The 18,607-nt window shown below is 46.1% G+C and overlaps 2 protein-coding genes across 15 annotated transcripts in view; one reads left to right on the top strand and one right to left on the bottom strand.

Moving 5' to 3' along the window:
• The window catches only part of Emilin2 (elastin microfibril interfacer 2), a 59,484-nt gene extending 58,428 nt beyond the window's left edge, over positions 1–1,056 (top strand). For both annotated transcript variants that reach the window (XM_006972250.4, XM_076549897.1), the window contains one exon: positions 92–1,056. In XM_006972250.4, the coding sequence (XP_006972312.1) occupies positions 92–429 (338 nt within the window). In that variant the 3' untranslated portion in view covers positions 430–1,056. The remainder of the gene's footprint in view (positions 1–91) is intronic.
• Positions 1,057–3,328: 2,272 nt separating this feature from the next.
• The window catches only part of Lpin2 (lipin 2), a 79,790-nt gene continuing 64,511 nt past the window's right edge, over positions 3,329–18,607 (bottom strand). For 7 of the 13 annotated variants that reach the window (XM_076549899.1, XM_006972254.4, XM_076549903.1 and 4 more), the window contains 12 exons: positions 15,377–15,564; positions 14,142–14,235; positions 13,680–13,749; positions 12,807–12,896; positions 11,991–12,073; positions 10,926–11,085; positions 10,023–10,171; positions 9,425–9,511; positions 8,487–8,639; positions 8,015–8,129; positions 6,905–7,008; positions 3,329–6,606 (listed from right to left, as the gene is read on the bottom strand). In XM_076549899.1, the coding sequence (XP_076406014.1) occupies positions 6,462–6,606; positions 6,905–7,008; positions 8,015–8,129; positions 8,487–8,639; positions 9,425–9,511; positions 10,023–10,171; positions 10,926–11,085; positions 11,991–12,073; positions 12,807–12,896; positions 13,680–13,749; positions 14,142–14,235; positions 15,377–15,564 (1,438 nt within the window). In that variant the 3' untranslated portion in view covers positions 3,329–6,461. The remainder of the gene's footprint in view (positions 6,607–6,904; positions 7,009–8,014; positions 8,130–8,486; positions 8,640–9,424; positions 9,512–10,022; positions 10,172–10,925; positions 11,086–11,990; positions 12,074–12,806; positions 12,897–13,679; positions 13,750–14,141; positions 14,236–15,376; positions 15,565–18,607) is intronic. The other 6 variants (XM_076549905.1, XM_076549904.1, XM_076549906.1 and 3 more) reach the window with 1 other exon arrangement.

Genomic DNA, 18,607 nt, shown 5'->3' with positions numbered 1-18,607 from the left:
AGCTAAAACCCAGGGGCAGTCAGAGGGAACTTGAAGTGGCTTTGTGTGGCACCAACCCTGACAGCTCACCTGTCTGTCTGGCTCTTCCTAGGGATCTTCACAGCACCGTACGATGGGCGCTACCTGATCACAGCCACCCTCACCCCCGAGAGAGATGCCTACGTGGAAGCGGTCCTGTCTGTCTCCAATGCCAGTGTTGCCCAGCTGCACACAGCTGGGTACAGGAGAGAGTTCCTGGAATACCACCGTCCTCCTGGGGCCGTGCACACCTGTGGAGGACCAGGGGCCTTCCATCTCATTGTGCACTTGAAGGCTGGAGATGGAGTCAACGTCGTGGTGACTGGGGGCAGGTTGGCCCACACAGACTTTGACGAAATGTACTCCACCTTTAGTGGTGTTTTCCTGTATCCTTTCCTCTCCCACCTCTAGGGAAGTCAGGAGGGGAAGGTTGTAAAAACTCCAAAGCTTTAATATATTCAGTTTATGTAACTGGAGCACTGGTCTAGTTTGCTACACACACTCCACCTGCCCCCAGGATAAAGGTCTTACCTCACTGTAGAGACTGCTACCCCTTAGGAGTTTACAGGCAGCCCGGAAAGTGACACATGGTTAATGTGGCCCCCATTTTTCTGGAACCCTAACTGGGCAATGAGAAGACTTGGCAAGTCCCTTTGGCTAGAAGCTGGCTTCTCCTGGGCTAGGCCTATTCGGTGCTACCTGTGGAGGTTGAAGCTGCTCCCCTGCTGGGCCTGCTGCAGCTGGAGAATCTGTAGTTGGCCTTCACTGGAGAACACTGGAGCGGATGCTTCTCTCTACACTGCACGTAGGAGAATTTAAACACTGAAGTGCTGATGGGGCCTGGACCCCGAGTTTAATCCGGGCTGTCCCACACTTGGCTTGCTGTTAGCGTCTGGGACTCCTCTCTGCTCACCTGGGCCCTGCTGCAAAGGGGGAGGTAACAGACACTATTTATGAAGCTTGCTGGTCTCCTTGAATGACATGTACAATGTAAGTGCAAAGACAGGGAGCATCAATAAAGACGTCGAAACCCCTTTATGTTCCTTCTCTTTACCTGATGCCTTATGGGTTAAAAAAAAGCAACCTAGAGAACTTTTTATGACTTGAAGAAGTAATCTTGTGTAAATTAATCCCAACCTTTAAACTGCTACCTGCCAGCTTCTAGGCTGTACACATTTGGGTTTTGATTTTGGCTGGTAAACACAGGCCAGATGTCCTTGAAGGTCAGGGCCTACCATGGTCTGTTAGGGGTAGTGATCTGGTTACAGGCTAATGAGACTGACTTCTCATTGCTCCACTGCACAGCTGGCTGGCAGGGACAGCACAAGAACTCTGGTTCCTAAGCAACAAGAGGGCCCAATAGGAAACGGATGGCTGACTGGAAGCTGAGATCATCTGAGAGGACAGGCAGATTAGTCTAGGAGGCCTAGCATAATTCTTTCCCAGCAGCTCCACAATGCTCTAGGCACATAGGAGGCATGTAGCTCAGCAGCTTTTGCTAACCAGCTTGTCTTGCTCTTAACCCAGTTGGCAGCAGAGGCTACTGCTGTAAAAATACCTTGGGTTTCAAGGGTTGTTGGAAGGCTGGCCCTGGACTGCACATCACATTCTAGAGTTCTCCGTTTCGACAGCTGGCTAAGGAGCTACCAGAGTACCCTTGCCTGTCGTAGCAATGACTCACGGGAAAATCTGAAGCAGCAGTGTTTTTAGGAAAACCCAGCTGGTGCACGTGCGTGCTTCTGCCCTTCCCCTCACACTCTTCTTTGAAGACCTTATTCAGTGCCAAAATGGCCAAGTGCTCAGTGGCTGGAAGGCAGCAGCCTGACACAAGACGAGTGGCCACTGTGTTCCTCCGAGCCCTCCTGTGTGTGACTCGACTCCTTTACTGGAAAAGGTGCACTTACTACACCCCCCCTCCCCAGTGGATCTAGAGGGGTGAGCCTGTGTTCACTGCCAGCCCATGCAGGAGACAGGTCAGGACAGCCAGCGCTTGTCTGGGGGAGGAGAGTTTGGAGCGGCCCCCCTAAGTCACCACACCCCTCAAGTCATGTGCCCATGAGTCAGGAATAAACTGAATTTAAGTACTTCCTCAGGCTTGAGGTTTCAATGACCTATAAAAATTCTGAGACAGGGTCTTGTTATGTCACCCAGGCCGGTCAAGCAGTCCTCCCAAACAGGGACGACCAGCATGCACCACAGGGCCTCCTTGTTCAGGGTACAACTTCTGAAATCAAGGCGCTGTTGGTTACTGAGAAAAAGGGCAGCACTTAAGGACTGGGGCATCTTGCTGACATGTACCACCACCAAACAGGACTGTCTGAATGACTAAAAACTGCTGCTAAATTGAACCCCCAAGGAGGAATGCAAGTCTGTTCGTGGTGTATTTTAAGTCATTTCTACATCAGCACGTGGCCAGCATTTCCAGTGATAACTGTTCTTGCTTCCACACACTGGCAGCAAGAAAGGGAAGTAGACACCTCAAGTCTAGGCCTGTGGCTCTCAAGAGCGACTCTGGCCCCTATTCGCTTCCTAAACATCCATCTGTGTTCTCCTTACGCCATCTTATAACGGGAAGGAGGGACACAAGCAGACGACAGGGGTGGGTTTCCACTGCGCAGGAGGGGTGCACAAACTGGGTCCTCTGAGCTCATGAATGGATGCCGCCTCTACTCTCACGGCACTTTAAACTGTTCTGAGGAAAACCCCATTTTTCTTTTCTAATCAGTCTCTTCCTTTCTAGGTCAAAGTACACCACCAAAAGACCTGGGGTTTCTCTCACCCCAGCCTCTCGCCATAGAAAAGCAGCATCAAACACAAAATTTTCATTAAAGGACCTGTGATCCAACAGGTGTAGTAGTATCCACTGCCCGGTGATCTGAAGGATCACCTATGTGATGTGGGTTGTGATCAAAGATCATGTCCACTCTGCTCTCTGATGGAAACATCAAGACTGTTACCTGCCACATACCTCAAAAAGGGCTTAATAAAGGTGGGGTATTCAAGGCTGAGCAGGACTCCTAGGAGACTCTGAAAGGCTGCTGTGGCAGCCAGACTATAGGAGAAATGATGTCTCAATCAATCCCTTCTTGGCAGAATCCACAAGGTAGAGGCCTTAGTTCCTGTGGATGGACCTTTACTTCTGGAATCAGGGTTCACAGGTGAGCAACAGGAAGTAGTTCCTTCCTTTAGACAATTACGTCAGCAAAGACAAAAATGCTATTCATATATGACTGACAATTATACTCATCAACCTCTGGCACCAATACAGATAAGATGGTCAAATGCCCTGTAAAGGAAAGAGCCCAATGCACTCAGTTTATGTTAGTTTATTATTGTAACATTTTGTTGTGAACATCAAACACTGCACCAAAATATGAGCCGTTCATCTGAAGACATCTTTACCATAACTGAGGTACTGCACTGGTGTTTACGGTTACACAACTTAAACTGCTTAGTGACAATGCCGGCTAATAATCAAATACGTCATCAGCTGAACACAGTTATTAAAAGAGCAATCTTTCCTCTGCCTTCAAATCAAAACAAAACGTTTTCACCTGAAAGAGCACTTACTTCACCCAGTTTTCAAGAACCCCCAGCATGCTCTTAAGCTCAGAAACGCAGTGTCCCAGAGCGATACAATGAAGGTCTAAGTCGAGCTCCCTGCAACGACCAATTTGCAAAAAGAGAAGGTTGTTCATGTCACCTTAACCGTTTCTCTCTCTCTCTCTCATGGACGCCATGCTGCAGGAGTACTACAGAAAGCTGGACCCGTCCCATGGGCAAAGGGGCTTCGAAGGACAGAAGCTTCCCTGCCGCTTGGCTCTGGTCCTTGTCCCTTCTATGATTTTTAGCAGCTTTAGTTTGGGGTCATCACAATAGGACATTTCTTTTCCCAACTGGAACTATGCAGACAGGTTAGACCACAGGAAATGCAGTACTGATCACAGGGTTAATGTGCATGCTCCAGGTCCACATGTGCATCCCATAGCCTGATGCAGAGCAGCCATCAATTCTATAGCAGTGCAAGCTTCAACACTCAACATCAAAGCAAACACTCAAGTCAGAGTGAACTGGAGGACTGAGGGGCCACTTCACTACGCAACAGCTGACCTAACAACTCAGAGGCCAGTCCGCCAGCAGCGTCCCTTCAATATCACCTGTCACCGACGGCAAGGGTGAGACTGCAACAAGCCAGCTAAGGGTTTGTGTGCAAACACACTTGAAGGCATCTCTCTTTCACAGAAAGAACAAATGTCATTTGTAACAAATGGCAATGGATTTTCAGCACAAACCTAATACTTCATAACACTACAGTAATAGTAATCATCTACTTTTAGCGAGAAGACTCCTTTAAATAAGGAAAAAGAGTTACATTCATTAGCCTAAATACCCACTGATCAATCTGTAGTGACAAGTGCAGGGCTAATGGACACCGGGGCAGAAGGATCAGCACAGGCCAGGAGCCCCAGATCCTAAGCCGGGCCCTCTGAAAAGGCCCGTGTGTCCAAAGAACAGTTTGTCAAGAAAAGGAAACAGACTACCTAGGCAAAAACTCCATAAAGGGCAAACTAAAACAGTCTAAGGAGGAAACATGATAAGATTTTCTGTATCAGAGATTCTACTAAGCTCAGGTTAAGCACACACAACTCTCATTATTCCTTAAAAGTGCGCCCAAGTCCCAGGAGGTGCTGATTAGCTTGACAGCATCAAGTGCCATGTGGCTGCTTTAGCAGAATCTTACTTCACTAACTGGGAAGAATTCACACAAACAACCGAGTTTCCCTACTGCCTAACACAAATAACTCATGAAGGAGACGTCAACTACTTATGGGGAACGTCAGCACTGTGGAAGCCTGTATTGCCCCTTCTCTGGGAGCATGTGCCTCCAAGTGGTTTTGCCACTGAGAACTATGTTCAAAGAGGTTTTTTTCTTCTTTTATTAAAGAATTTTACCATGGTCTCTGCATTCAACTGCAATACTGAAATGAGGCAGGGACACTCAACTCTCCAATCTGGAAAATAACCACCCCTTTTCTAAACCAACTCTAGGTGAGTATTATGTTAGGTGAAGCAATCTAAAACACTGACAAGGCCATCCATCTAACTACAGGGCATGCAGAGTTGGAAGTGGAACCATCTTGATCTGCAGCCCCTCTCTGCTCAGAAGCATCTTCCCAGTGGAGGGCTGTGACCAAGAACCACTGAAGGTCTCTGGGATGCCTTCTGCCAACACTCTCTTGATGTTCGCACTGCAGTTGACTGTCCACACCCAGCTGATCATAGGCTCTGGAGATTCCAGGACACAACCCTCCCTGGTGCCATCTGTCCTGACATTTGACAAGAGCACTTAACTAGGCCAGTGCATGATGCTGCCAAGGAAATGAAGGGTACCCCCACATTCCCATGGGGCCACATCTGCAGTGTCAACTGAGTTAGAGCTGGCAGATGAGTCACAACAATGGGCTGGAGCCACTGCTGAGGTGCTAGCTCTCAACAGGCACTCCATGACTCCTGTCTCCCATGCCTCCAGGGACTCATTACATGGCTGAAATCCAAATGACTGGTCAATGCCACTAGCCAAAGGCTTTCCCCTGGCAACTCTGAAGCCCAGAATTCCAGAAACCCTGTCCTGAAATACCTACTTGCAAAGGGCCACTAATGTCAGGTGACACTGTCAGAGAAAAGGGTAACAACTCCCAGGACCCAGGGCAACTGCCTTTCTACATTGTAAGGCGAAGCTGCTGCCTTTTTCTGTATTTTAAACCAATTTTTCACTCTTACTCCAGACATAAAATATGCATTTGTTCTTCTGGCTAGGTTAAAACAGTAACTTAAACAGCTTCTTCCTCACTGTGCAGCAGGCGCAGGTTGAGAAGATGATGATGCCGGGTGCTCTCCCCCACGCCCACGCTGGTCTAGTGGGGCTGGTGGTGCTGGCACACGAAGCAGCTGTCCTAGTTCAGTGTTCAAGAGTGGAGTGTCCTGAGGAGGACATGTACATGAAGCTACAACACTAACTGGACCTCTGGAGAAAGCCCTGGTTAGAGAGAGAAACGATCTCAACTGAGCAGTGGAAATTTTAACTCTTTACTGTGTGTAGTCATGTGCTGGTCCATTCTTTTTCAGTTTCTGACTTCTTCCATGTTAAGTTATGCAGGTGAGTGGTGCACAGCACACACCTCCACAGGAAGCATGTGAGGGACCCCATGGGACGGAGCACAGGCTTGTACCTCAGGCTGAGTCCCTTATTCCTCTGTCCAGGTGCTGAGTGGTGGCCTGGGAAGGTGAATGAGGGCGGCAGTGCCAGCTTCGGGGACCCTGTCCCTGTTCTGGAAAGCAGGTTCCTGACTGCCAGCCCCTGGATCTTCATCTGTAAGAGGGCCAGTTATCTTCCCTGCTTAGAGGTGAGTGACAGTGACCCCACCTTGCCATACAGGCCCTGTTCAAGCTAGGTCATCCAGGTCCACATCAGGGATTGGGTCTCGCCAGAAGCAGAAGGAACTGAACTCTGGGCAGGGAAAGGCAGAATTCTGTTCCTTACTGAGGAGTGGGAACACGTGTTCCACAAGCTCACTCAGCCTGTGATACCTGGAAGGGATTGGGAAGAGATACAAGTGTTACTTCACAACTTATGTCTAGCACAAAGCCATGGGCTGTGAAGCTGGCTTTTCAGATAAAGGTAAGAGGGCTGCTCAGCATTTCCTCAGAGCTTGGCCCTACCCAAGGTCCAGACTGTCTTCCATACATAAAATAACCAGAGATTCCTTAAGCCACCATCCTCAAGGAAAACGCTCACAGAGGTATAGCTCTGCTCCTCCTGCTTGGGCCCTGTCTCAGTTCTTAGTTGTCCTCAGCTGCACCCTGGCTGCACCCTGAATGCACTTACGATGACTTGTTTCCTTTGGTCCTTTCTTGTATTAATTCACCCTTTGGATTCACGGTGAATATTCTACAGTCTGGAACTCCGACTTGTGTGTAAGCATAGACATCCTGCAGAAGAAACAAAAACTTAGCTGGTTCCTCCTAGCCAGAACCACTGCATTGGCTGAAGCCTGAAGTCTTTAGACAAACCCAGAAAGTGCACAGGGAGTCAGAAAACGGGCAGCAAAGGAGCAAAGCAGGGTCCTCTGAGAATACTGAAGTAACATCTTTAGTACACCCAGAGATGGAGGGTCCCCTCCCCCAACAGGATGCAGTACAAAAGGCAGGGTGAGAACTGTCAATGAAGAGGCAGTACTTGCACCATGGTTCTGGTGTGGATTCAAGGGCACGGCTCAAGACCAGTTACAATGTGGGCAGAAATGACTGAGAAAATACATTCAAAGTTGGGGGTGGGGGTGGGAGTGGGGCAAAGAACGATATCCTTCTGTATATACTCCTGGGGCCAAAAGCTAAGTGCAGGACTTCCCCAGCTTCTAGGAAAATTTGAATAAACCTGGCCCCTACTGAAAACCTGTAATCCTCGCTACTCAAGTGGCTAAGGCAAGATTTCAAGTTCAAAGGCTACTTAAGCTATAGAACGAGTTCAAGGCCAGCTTGGGTAACTTACTGGGCTCTTGTTTCACCAAAAAATTTAAAAAGGGACTGGAGAGATACTCATGGTTAAGGGCACTTGTTGTTCTTGCAGAGGGACCTAGGTTTGATTTCCAGCATCCGTATGGTGCTCAAAATCACCTGTAACTCTAAATTCCAGGAGATCTGATGCCTTCTGACTTCCACAGGCATCAGGCACACATGTGGTTCAATATATATACATGTAGACAAAGTACTTATACACATAAAATGAATTACAATTTTTTAAAGGGTTGGAATAACACAGTTCAACGGTAGATTACATGGTTAGAATGCGCAAGGTTCTAGAGACCCCACGGGGCAGAGCAGCCATTTTCCTCTGCTTATAGATCTGGCTTGAGAACTGTAACATGGCTGTGCCCGAAAGGCAGCTCTGCTTGAATTCTGCTCACACAGAATCGACACACACTCCAAAGACACTTACGTTAGGACGGTTTCCAAAGGCAGCATAGAAGGGCTGCTTGGACGGGGCAAAGAGGTTCTTAATATCATTCAGACACTCAATTTTGAACTTCTCTGGTTTCTTTTCTATCACTTCCCTAAAGAAAAAGAAATACAAGCACCAAGTTCAAAATGGTAGTTTTACTAAAGTATGTTCTCGGACAGATCTTCATCCCCACATCACCCTCCTTTCTTAATCCTGGGCATGGTCAGCATCCTTCCTCTTTGGCTTGTCAGTCTCATGACAGAATGTCTGGGTGATAACGCTTGTGGGAAGTCACACTTTCCTTCATCATCTCTGAGCACTTCAGAGAGCAGCAAATGAAGAAACAGACACTCTAGAGCCTGGGAGCCTGTCCAGAGTTCTGTCTGTTCACATACTCCACTGGGCCCTGGGCTCTAATGCTCCCCCCACCCCAGCCCCTGGAGGAACCCAGCATAGCCACTGGGGCTACCTGTGGAAGGCAGAGAACAAACTGCTGGGAGACAGCATCAGAGGGCCTCGGGGCAGGATCGTGCCCTTGTCATTGACCCAGTGCAGATAGCCACGGGTCATGTCGGCCATGCCAATGGCACGTGCGGAACAGTATAGAAACTTGTAACCGTTCCTAAAACAACAAACACACATACAAACAACCTGGTTAGCCATGGGTTTTGGATCAAGGAAAGACAATTTTTTTTTTCCTTTTAACAGATTCAAATTAAGGTCTTCTCATTTACTTTGAAAATGAAATTACTGACCTTAGAAAGAAACCAGTTAGGGTTAGAAACTATGGGAAAACAGGATTGTATTAAACTGCAAAGCCCTGACAGAATGCATGCTGACCTAGTTCAGAAACAGACCCAGAGTGGGCAGACCTGGACTATCTGTAAGGTGGTATCTGCTGTAAATGAACTATCTATGGGGCCTTATTCAGTCTGTAGGTCACAAACTATTCCACAGGACAGGGGGCATAATCACACCCGAGTAGCTGACATATTCTGATTTTCATAAGATGGTGTTCTCAACTCAAGTTGAAGATGGCACTATATATCTCCAGATCAGTGGCACATGGACATGCTAGGATCCCAAAAAGGATGGTATGGCTTCTCTTGAGCAACTGTTTTCCATGCATGCTTATGCTATCTACCCAGTAAATAAACCAGATATGAAAATCCTGATAAATCTTAGCCACAAATAGTTACAGTTCTGACGACCTAGCGAAGTCGGTGGTTCCCAGAACTTAGCTGAGTTATGACAGGTAAAACCACTAATACCACCCACCCACGCTTTTGAAAACAACCAAAAACTATCTAGGCCACAAACACACAATGTGTACAGATGTATATTATTTTTCTCGAGTTCTTGGTCAAAGCACAACTGGGAAGAGGATGCATGGGAATGAGTACTTACTCATTGATAGAATGGTAGAGCTTCGCTATGCCCTGATGAGTCCAGTCTTTACCCAGTTGTGGGAGAATCTGTCCCAAGGCATCAGACCTGGTAAGAGGGGTAGAAACAGAAACAGATATCAGAAACCAACATATAAGGCTGAGCATTTTCCATATTTGCTGCCAATAAGCACTAGGTGGGGGTGCAAGCTGGGGACACTCTCCCAAGCTGGTTTCATCCTGACTCTGTGCAACTGCAAGGCAGTCCTGCAATAATACACCCTGAGGTGCTCCTAAAAGGGAGTTATAGGAAAGCACAGTATTTATTTTCAGGGATAATCTACTAGCACATCTTTTTTTTCTCTCATCCTTAAAATCTTAACAGTTTGTCTTGTTTGAACATTAGAATTTGGGGACTAAATAGCCAAATCTTTCCAAGTTACTTTGAGAATTCATTTGTATGGTTACATAGACTTTCTCCTCACCCATAAAAATGACTCCATTTGGGCTGTTTTCAGGACATCTAAGGGCATATGGTTTAAAAGACACTCATTATTGCTGAGGACTGACTGCTTCCCCAACCCACACCCTTCCTGCCGCCCACAGTATGCCAAGCTCACTTGGTTATTGTTCCATCGATGTCAGAGATGATCACTTTGTCATTCCAGTTCCACAGGTAAATGGTACCCGCACAGCGACAGGTGCCCTGATACTGGGTTGTAATACTGAACACCACGTCATTGGGGCCATCATGAAGCTTCAATTTTGCCTTTTATAAAAAACACAACATTAAAGCAAGTTTAAAGCTTTACAACAGAACTCAGGGCATGTAGTTTCCTTGGTGTTAGCATGTAGCATGGTAATAATGGTTGAGGAAGCCACACTGCTTGAACTGTTTTCCAATTCTAAGGATTTCCTGATAACCTCCCTATCATCCATCATACCTAAACTCACTAATCACTGCCCTGGCCACAGCCTCATGCTCAATTCAGTAAAGCCATTTCATAGTCAAACTGTGTCCAAATGAGATGTAGGAAATTGCATTTAAAATGTCACTGCTCTACTGTTATGAATCCCAAGAGGCAGTATGTGGTTCTGTGCTGAGTGAGGAGCAAGATTCACTAAAGACACCTGCTAAAAATACCCATTCCTGAGTCAGGCAGTGGTGGCGCACGCCTTTAATCCCAGCACTGGGGAGGCAGAGGCAGGCGGATCTCTGTGAGTTCCAGGCCCGCCTGGGCTACAGTGAGTTCCAGGGAAGGTGCAAAGCTACACAGAGAAACCCTGTCTCAAAAAAACCAAAAAAACCCCAACCCCCCACCCCCAACAAAAACCATGGAAAACAACAACAAACCAAAACCAAAAAACTATTCCTTGGTTCATTTCCAGAAACTGAGGCAATAGTTCTCTGTGGGCAGGACCCGGGTCTCAGGCTCCCTGAGCGGTCCTAATTGCTCACCAGGGTTGGGGTGCTGTTCTCCTAGAGAAGTTCATAGCGCACAACTCTACTGCACAGTACTCACTATCTGGTCCGAGGAGAGCCGGAGCGACTTCTTATAGGAAGCTGTGCTACAGTGACCCAGTGTCTCGATGGAGATGGTGTCGACTTTGATTGTTTCTTCCAACTCCTGGGACCCCTCGTCACTAGAAGTATCGTTCTCTGCAGGCCTAGCCAACAGCACACTAGTCACAAAGAGGCAGGGCATTTGATAGAGCTTTTATAATTTAGGATGGAAAATAAACAAGTGTCACATGTCCATAATCCCAATCTCTAGAAGGCTGAGGCTGAAGAATCTGCTCAAGCCTTGGCTATACAGGAAGACCTGGTCTCCAAAAACCAAAAAACCTTAAACCCCTTCTAGGACAGCAAGAGTTGTTTTTTCCAACACTTATCCATATCCATTTATTTATGCCTTAACTATTAGCATCACAAATTTAAAAGGCCACTATCTGTCTCCCTGTAAGTGGCATGAAGTTACTTCTGTATCTTTTAAAACATCACTGGGATAGCAGGACATATTTCTGAAGTTAGAAAGTTCACTTTATACTTCTTTTCTAACAGAAAGTGAGAAGAGCAAGAAGATAAATTCCTAGACTAGGATTGCCATGTGGGAGTGGGACGAGGGTGTGGGGTTGAGAATGTAAGCATACACAACATGCTCAACTATCCTCAGGCTGAGCCAATTCCAATGCCCAAAGGAGAGGACAATGTACCCACACCCACCCTTTAGAAGCTTTTTCATGTCCTTTCTGCCACCTTAAAAGCAGGGGGAGTAGGGGTACCAGCACAACAGGTACCCCAATCATTCCAGGATCCCTTCCCAAAGTTCTGCCTTTCCTAGTAGCCTGGTTCTGTGCTGGGCACAGTAGTTAGAAGCAGTGATGTGTATTGACGTCTGTAAATTGGGAAAGGCAGTTCTTATCTACCAAGTGGCACTGACAAGCCACTTAATGTCACGTCATGTCTCTCTATAGGAAAAAGGTATTTCTGGCTAAAAATTCAGCAAAATTGCCAAGATCAACTTTGATGTAACACCCAAGCAGGATTGACAGAGTGCTGTGAGCTAGGATAAAGGATAGGGACCCACCTGGCACTGATTGGCTCCTCAGCACTAGAAGGCAGATCATTTGTTGGCGGGACCTCAGATTTTCCCTCTTTGCTCTCTGGCAGCTGAAAGAAAGATGATAATGTCAGTGTACAATGTTTTCTCCAGACTTCAGCTCTCATTCTTGCTGGGAAACAGAAACCTCAACCCAAACTGGAAACTTGAGGGACTTTCTCCACTTGAAGCCGAAGGGCAGAAATCATATATATATATGTCCACAAAATATAACTAACTGGCCCAATGGTAGAGACACCTGGACTCCACTACCAAAGTGACCACTGGTGCCTTCTCCTGGGTCACCTGCAGAAGGGGGAAAGCAGTCAGAGACCACACTGGTACAGATATGCACTTGGTAAAGGCAGGAGCACCACCCTCTGCTATCTGAAAAACTATAGGTGGAACTCCCAGAATTCTCTTCTTTAGAAGGCTCATTTAGTGTGGGTCTCTGGACAAATATGCTCTCCTGCTACTTGGCTAAAGGGATATTCTGCATGCTTGTATGTGGCTCTGTGCAGAACTGTCAGCTCCTGTTCACACCTGAGAGGTTACACAAGTGCAAAGAGCACAGTTCTGGAGCCCCTTCAAGGCTAGTTCCAGCTCCACTCTCACTACTCATGCAGCTTCACCCAGCTCTGCCCACCAAGTCCAAGCTCCCGATAAACAGCAGTTCAAACATCTGTAGAAAGCACCCGTGCAGCACCTGCATGCAGTGACTCCTCCTGCCAAACAGCGCCCGTACCCTATACTTTGTATGAGTGGCAGACAAAGAGTTGTTTCAAATCAAATCGGAGTCATTACCTGTTTGGTCATGCTCTCTCTCTTACGCCAAAACCACCACCGACCAGATTTCTTTGGCATCTTGTCTTTAACCCAGGACTCGACCGTGGCCTGCAAACAGTCAGTGTGGGTTAACAGGAGATCTGGTGGTTGCAAATCACTGATTCCTCACTACCGTCCTCGGACACTGCCTTCTTACAGAATGAGTGATGCTCTACACACCGCTCAAACCCATCTATGCTTTCAGGAGCCCAGAAAGAAAGGCAATGCACTCCTCCTTTGCTTCAGGGCAGTTTTGTGGTGTGAACCCAGTGGACCTCAGGGTTCTGCAAGCAGACAGACGGCTTTCACCTCTTATCTTTGGAACCTGTGGCTTTTATGATACAAAAACTGATTATGCAAATGATATCTTGTGGGTGGGCAGAAAGTCCTATGTAACAGGCATTCCAGCCACCATCTGACCCAGCCACACTGATGTCACCTTTCTAGTGTGCACATCACCCACTTGTTGCTTCTTCCCATATTGAGAAGAAAATATTTTATGCCTCGATTCCATCTTTAACTGATGATTTAATAAAACCTATCACTCCCATTCCTTTTGTGCTACTGGCAACTGAACCCAGACCTTCACACACTCAGGAAAGTGCTCTATCACTGAGCACTCTAAGTCTCTAACTCTGAAACTGGTCTAAATAAACACTTAACAAAAAATGAGGAAAAGTGGCAGGCCACGTCATTGCCTAGGATTTAGTGGGTGAACACAGCAGATTGGATCTCTGATATAAAATACTACACTCAAAACCTTGAATAGAACCCAATAATACAGAATATAAACTTTTGGACTGCTAGATGTTACAGATACTTTGAAGGAGGTTTCAAATGCAGACCACTCACCTTAGGCAAACTCTTCTGGAATACTTGCAAGCTAAGGATCATGGGAGCGGCCAAAGCCCAGTTGTAGTAACTATGAGAAACGAAAATTGTGCAAACCCATTACACAGAGAGTCAGAAGCAAAGTAGGGTGGGGGAAAGGGCTGGGGCAGAGAGAGGGTCGGGGGACTAGAGAAAAGTAGAAAAACTATCTATCAAATTGTTCATTCTCTCCAATAAATAGATGAGCAACGGAATTTTGAAGATTTGCTTTAAGCCAAACTTCTGTGAGCTGAGAAGCAGTAAATTCCATCAAGCAGAGTAACAGCACTGCAATGACTCAGTTAAAAATAAGCTGGAGCTTCAGTCTCATCTGCAAATCATTGTTTGTTGGCTCATTTACGTGATGACAAATTTTATAGCAAGGAAAACAATGACAGTTAAAAACTGTCGAGTACGTAGCAATGATCAGGCAACGGTATTTACCGGTTATATATCCGTATTACCAGGTTCGGGTTGTCGATAAGGCCAGGGTTTTCTGCAAACTCATGGTAAGTGATGATATGCTCCATGAACTTTTCTGCAAAGGAGAGCAACCGTCAGCTTGGTGAGAGATGCACAGATCCCTGTAGGAGACGGTTATAGTACTCTGCACCAAAAGACTTGTGGGCTTTTAAAAAGGCTTTTAGAAGAAACTTTTCCATATTTATCAAAAGATAAACTACACATATAAATACACTTTAATATTTTTAGGACTCAAACAACCAACCTAAACCCCAAACCAACATAAGAAAAAGCCCACCACCTTTCTAGCCTCCTTGCAGCCCTGCTGCCATGTGTGAGGCAGCTCTGGGCTCTCTTCACCCAGTCTCGTTTTCACATCTTTAGTCTTTGAAGGGGAGAGGAGACAAAGGACAGTGCTAATGTGACCACAGTGTTAGTCATGGAAAGGAAATCCTGCCCTTTAGGGAAAAGCCATTACAGGCCAGTGGCCAAACTGACAAAAGCCTTAACTGAAAGTGAATCTAAAGTTGCCAGCAGGACCAGCTCTGCCTGGACTACCCAGGTCAACCCAGGCATCCTGTTCCAGTGTTATTTAAACTATGACAGAAGGGAAGCAGATCTCGCTAATGGCACACCGCTTGCCTAGCATGTTTATTTAACACAGGAGATGGGGGAGCAAAGGCTGGAAGAACATGGGACAGACATCTCTCAAGCCTGAGAAAGGAGGTAATCCCACTTGTTGCTAGTGGACAGCCATGTCCCACAGCTTCACAGTCCTCCCTCCCTGAGTCCTAGGGTCTGCCAGGAAGGCAGCTGGGGCCCCAGCCCCACTCAGATATGTCAGCAGCTTGACATACAAACACGATCAACGCCACAGGACCCCACCCTGCTGCTCTGCGGAGAGCACAGCCTGTAAGTTATCAACTTCTGAGTCTGAAATTAGAGTCCTCAAGGCAGAAGTCCTCACAAAACCACCTACCCCACACAAAGGCACTGTGAAACTCTAAGGACAAGGCCTTATGGAAAGGGACCCATACTCACACAAGGCCAGTCAAGAATTCACACATCATACCATGTTTAAAAGCAGATTTCATTAATTTCTTCCCCTCATGCCAGTAATTTATTGAACAGAGGCTTGGGCACAAAGACAGATGTTAAAACAAGAGATGACCTGGCTACCCTCCTGAGGTGAAGACAAGCATGGCTGTCCAGCATACCTTTAGAAATCTCTCCATTCTCACTGAGGCCTCCACAGAGGGAGAGAGTGACATCAGGCAAGTCCATGGCAGAGTCTGAGAGGCACTCGGTGCCACTGTCTGCAGCTGCACTGCCCACAGACTGTGGGGACTGAGAGCCAGAGAAGGTGTCGGACTCGGGCCACTGGCGGGAGCCAGGGTCTGTGTCACTGTGGCAGAGGGAAGGAAGGAGAACCAAGGATTTAGTCTGGTTTTGCCTTAGTACATGGTCCTTAGAACCCTACGAGGAACAGCTGGAAAACCCAACATAACTTTTGGGGTGTATGAGTGTATGATGTATGCATGTAAGTGTGGGGTAACCCACACATGAGAAGGGTAGAGCGAGGTGTAGTCAGGCGTCCTCCTCCATCACTCTCCGACTTGCCTGCTCCTGGGATCTACCTGTCTCCAGCACCCAATGCCGGGGTTAGAGGCACAGGAAGCACCACGCCCTTTCTATGTGGGTACCTGGGATCTGAACTTGGGCTCTTATGCTTCTCACAGTTAAGTGCTCTTATCCACCAAGCCATCTTCCCAGTGACCCCCTCCACAGCCTTTTAAAGCAGTGTTTCAAAACCACACCATAAGTGACTAGTAAGAATCTGAACACTAAGAAACACATGTAGGAAACACTTCACAAAGCCACTCCCAATGGAGTGCCCGCTGTTCACCTGGGGCCTTCCTGACTGTAATTAAAGAAGTGAGAAGCAGTTACTTCAGTTGTGAAGATGAAATAACAGACAGTTAAGACACTTGGGAGCCCTTTGATCACAGCACTCCAAGAAAAAAGTCATGGTAATACATGCAACCTGTGGAAAATGGTTAAGTCCAAAGCTGCTTTCTTAAAACAAAACCCAAGGTTTTTTCTAAATTCATCTTAACACTCTCTAAAACTAACCTAATTTAAAAAGCATTAACACTCAGGAAAACAGTACTCAGGAGGCTATCTAGAACAATGCAGACTGTCTTTACAGCAGTGAGGTCTGGACCTTTCTCGAGATAAGGCACAGAAAGTTCAGTGCCAGAAGGTGAGCACAATGACCCATTGGAATGGAACATAAATGTGAAATAAGGAAATGGCACATTACATTTCTTAGTCACAAATGTTAACTACTTTTAACTCTGGTGAATATTTAGTATAATATTTGAGATGTTCAGATGTTTTTTCCTAGAAGCTAGCTCCCCCTCCTTTTTTAGTACTGGGGATTGAACCCAGGACCCTCATGTGTGGGAAGGCAGGCACTGGGCCACTAAGTGACATTTCCAACCCAAGAAGCCAGGATTTTAAGTTTTATTGAAGCAAAGCAAAACACGACCCATCTGGTGAAATTAACATGAACTTCTGAAAAAAGTCTAAGAGAGGAGTAGTAGGTGGCAGCAGAGGGTAGAAATGCAGACATGTTCTTAGCAGGAAGTTAGTTTATGTTTGGGGAAATTTTCTCTTCATAGCAGTTCACAGCTTCAAACTAAAATGAAACTGACAGAGACCGTCTCCTCCTTAGAACTGGTTGAACGGCCAAGCCCACTGAGACACGGCAATGCGCCAAACTCATGCAGTGAGGGGCAGAGAGGCAACACCCATGCCTGGATAAAACCAGAGAGGGCTGTGTGTTCTGTAACCCTTGTGTTGTCTTTACCAGGCACACGAGGAGTCTCTGTAAGCCACCCGACTAAGCTGTGGATGTGGGAGACACAGTTCTACCCACTGCCCACTAAGGCCCTTTCTCCTAACCCTGTCTGTTCCTATGTGGAGCCCTGAGACAGAAGAATGCCTGGATGTGGGCCTCCCACCAACACTAGTGCTGGAACGCTATCCCAACAGTACAACATGGAGCTTTATCAGTTGCAGCAGCTGGCATCCTTCGACCAGTAAGGGCATGTCACCATGAGGGATGCCATCTGACTCAGCATGCTGCAAACACACAGGAATGATAGGACATGTGTGAACACTGGATGCATAAAACATGACTACTTAGTAATACAGTGACAATCATGACAGAGAATACTTACTGTAATAAAATAGTGTAGGACATGTCCCTGTTTTCAGCCCTTCCTTGTAAGTGTGGCTAATGAACAGACAGTAACTTTTACCAGCAGAACTATAACCAAGTATGGAAGGTTCCACTGAATCAGTGACGATTTTCTTTCCTTTGCTTTTTTCCTGTTTTGTTTTTTGGGTTTTTCTATTATGTAGCTCCATCTGGCTGTCCTAAAATTCGTTATGTAGACCAGGCTGGTCTCTAATTCACAGAGATCCACCTGCTTCTGCCTCCTGAGTGCTGAGATTAAAGATATGTATCAGTATGCCTGACCTTGCTCCCTATTTCTTAATAGGGATATTTTAAAAATCTAGTGTAAAAGTAAAGTAAAAAGACTGGAAAATATAAGAGAAAGTCATAACTCTAAGAGATGACATTTTAATTTTTCCTACCCTTAAAAAACTGGACCAATTTCAATTTTTTCATCTTTAAAAACCTATAACTTCAAATACAGGATGTAGGTATTTTAAGATAATCTAGTGTATAGAGTTAGAAACAAACTTTAAGAATCTCCTAAAAATTATTAAAAAATCTTAAGTATATTTATATCATTCTCATTTTTCCATTCCAAGTAAAAATGAAGTATGTTTTCCCAATAATTCATATAAAAGAATATAATTGTGTATAAAGCACAGTAGATTCAGGCCATGTTTTCTGAGAAAATAAATTGTGTTTTATAATCAGCATATTAAGTAGTAATCCCTCTTAGGTTACAATTAACCTGGGAAGACAGTCAACGTATATTGTGTTTGAGGTTCGTGGTCAAGTTACTTTAAAATAATGAGGGGTGGGAGAATGGTGTTGTGACATGGCAGGGGCATGAGCAATGTGGGGACACAGAGTCCCCTGGATGGGGCCTTAAAAGACTCAAGTTCAGAAGTGGCCTCACACTCTTCAAAGGAGTAAAGAAATTCTTTGTAAAATGTTTGTAAATTAAAATGTGGTATTTTAAAATACACAAATAAAATGAATTTCCTCAAGCACATTCAGTTTGTTATGAGTGACTATAAAGAGCACCAAACTAGGGCTACCAGAAGGCGAGGCAGGTAAAGTGCTTGCTGGGAGACTCTGACAACCTGAGGTTGATCCCTGGAACCTGCGTGGTGGAAAGAGAGAACTGACCCCGTTGTTCTCTGCCCGCCATAAGTGTGCACTACAGCACCAGCACAACACA

Source organism: Peromyscus maniculatus, chromosome 13 (genome assembly GCF_049852395.1).
Source record: "Peromyscus maniculatus bairdii isolate BWxNUB_F1_BW_parent chromosome 13, HU_Pman_BW_mat_3.1, whole genome shotgun sequence".
Taxonomy (NCBI): domain Eukaryota; kingdom Metazoa; phylum Chordata; class Mammalia; order Rodentia; family Cricetidae; genus Peromyscus; species Peromyscus maniculatus.
Note: the sequence above shows the minus strand (reverse complement) of the source record. Positions and strands in the feature narration are given on the sequence as shown.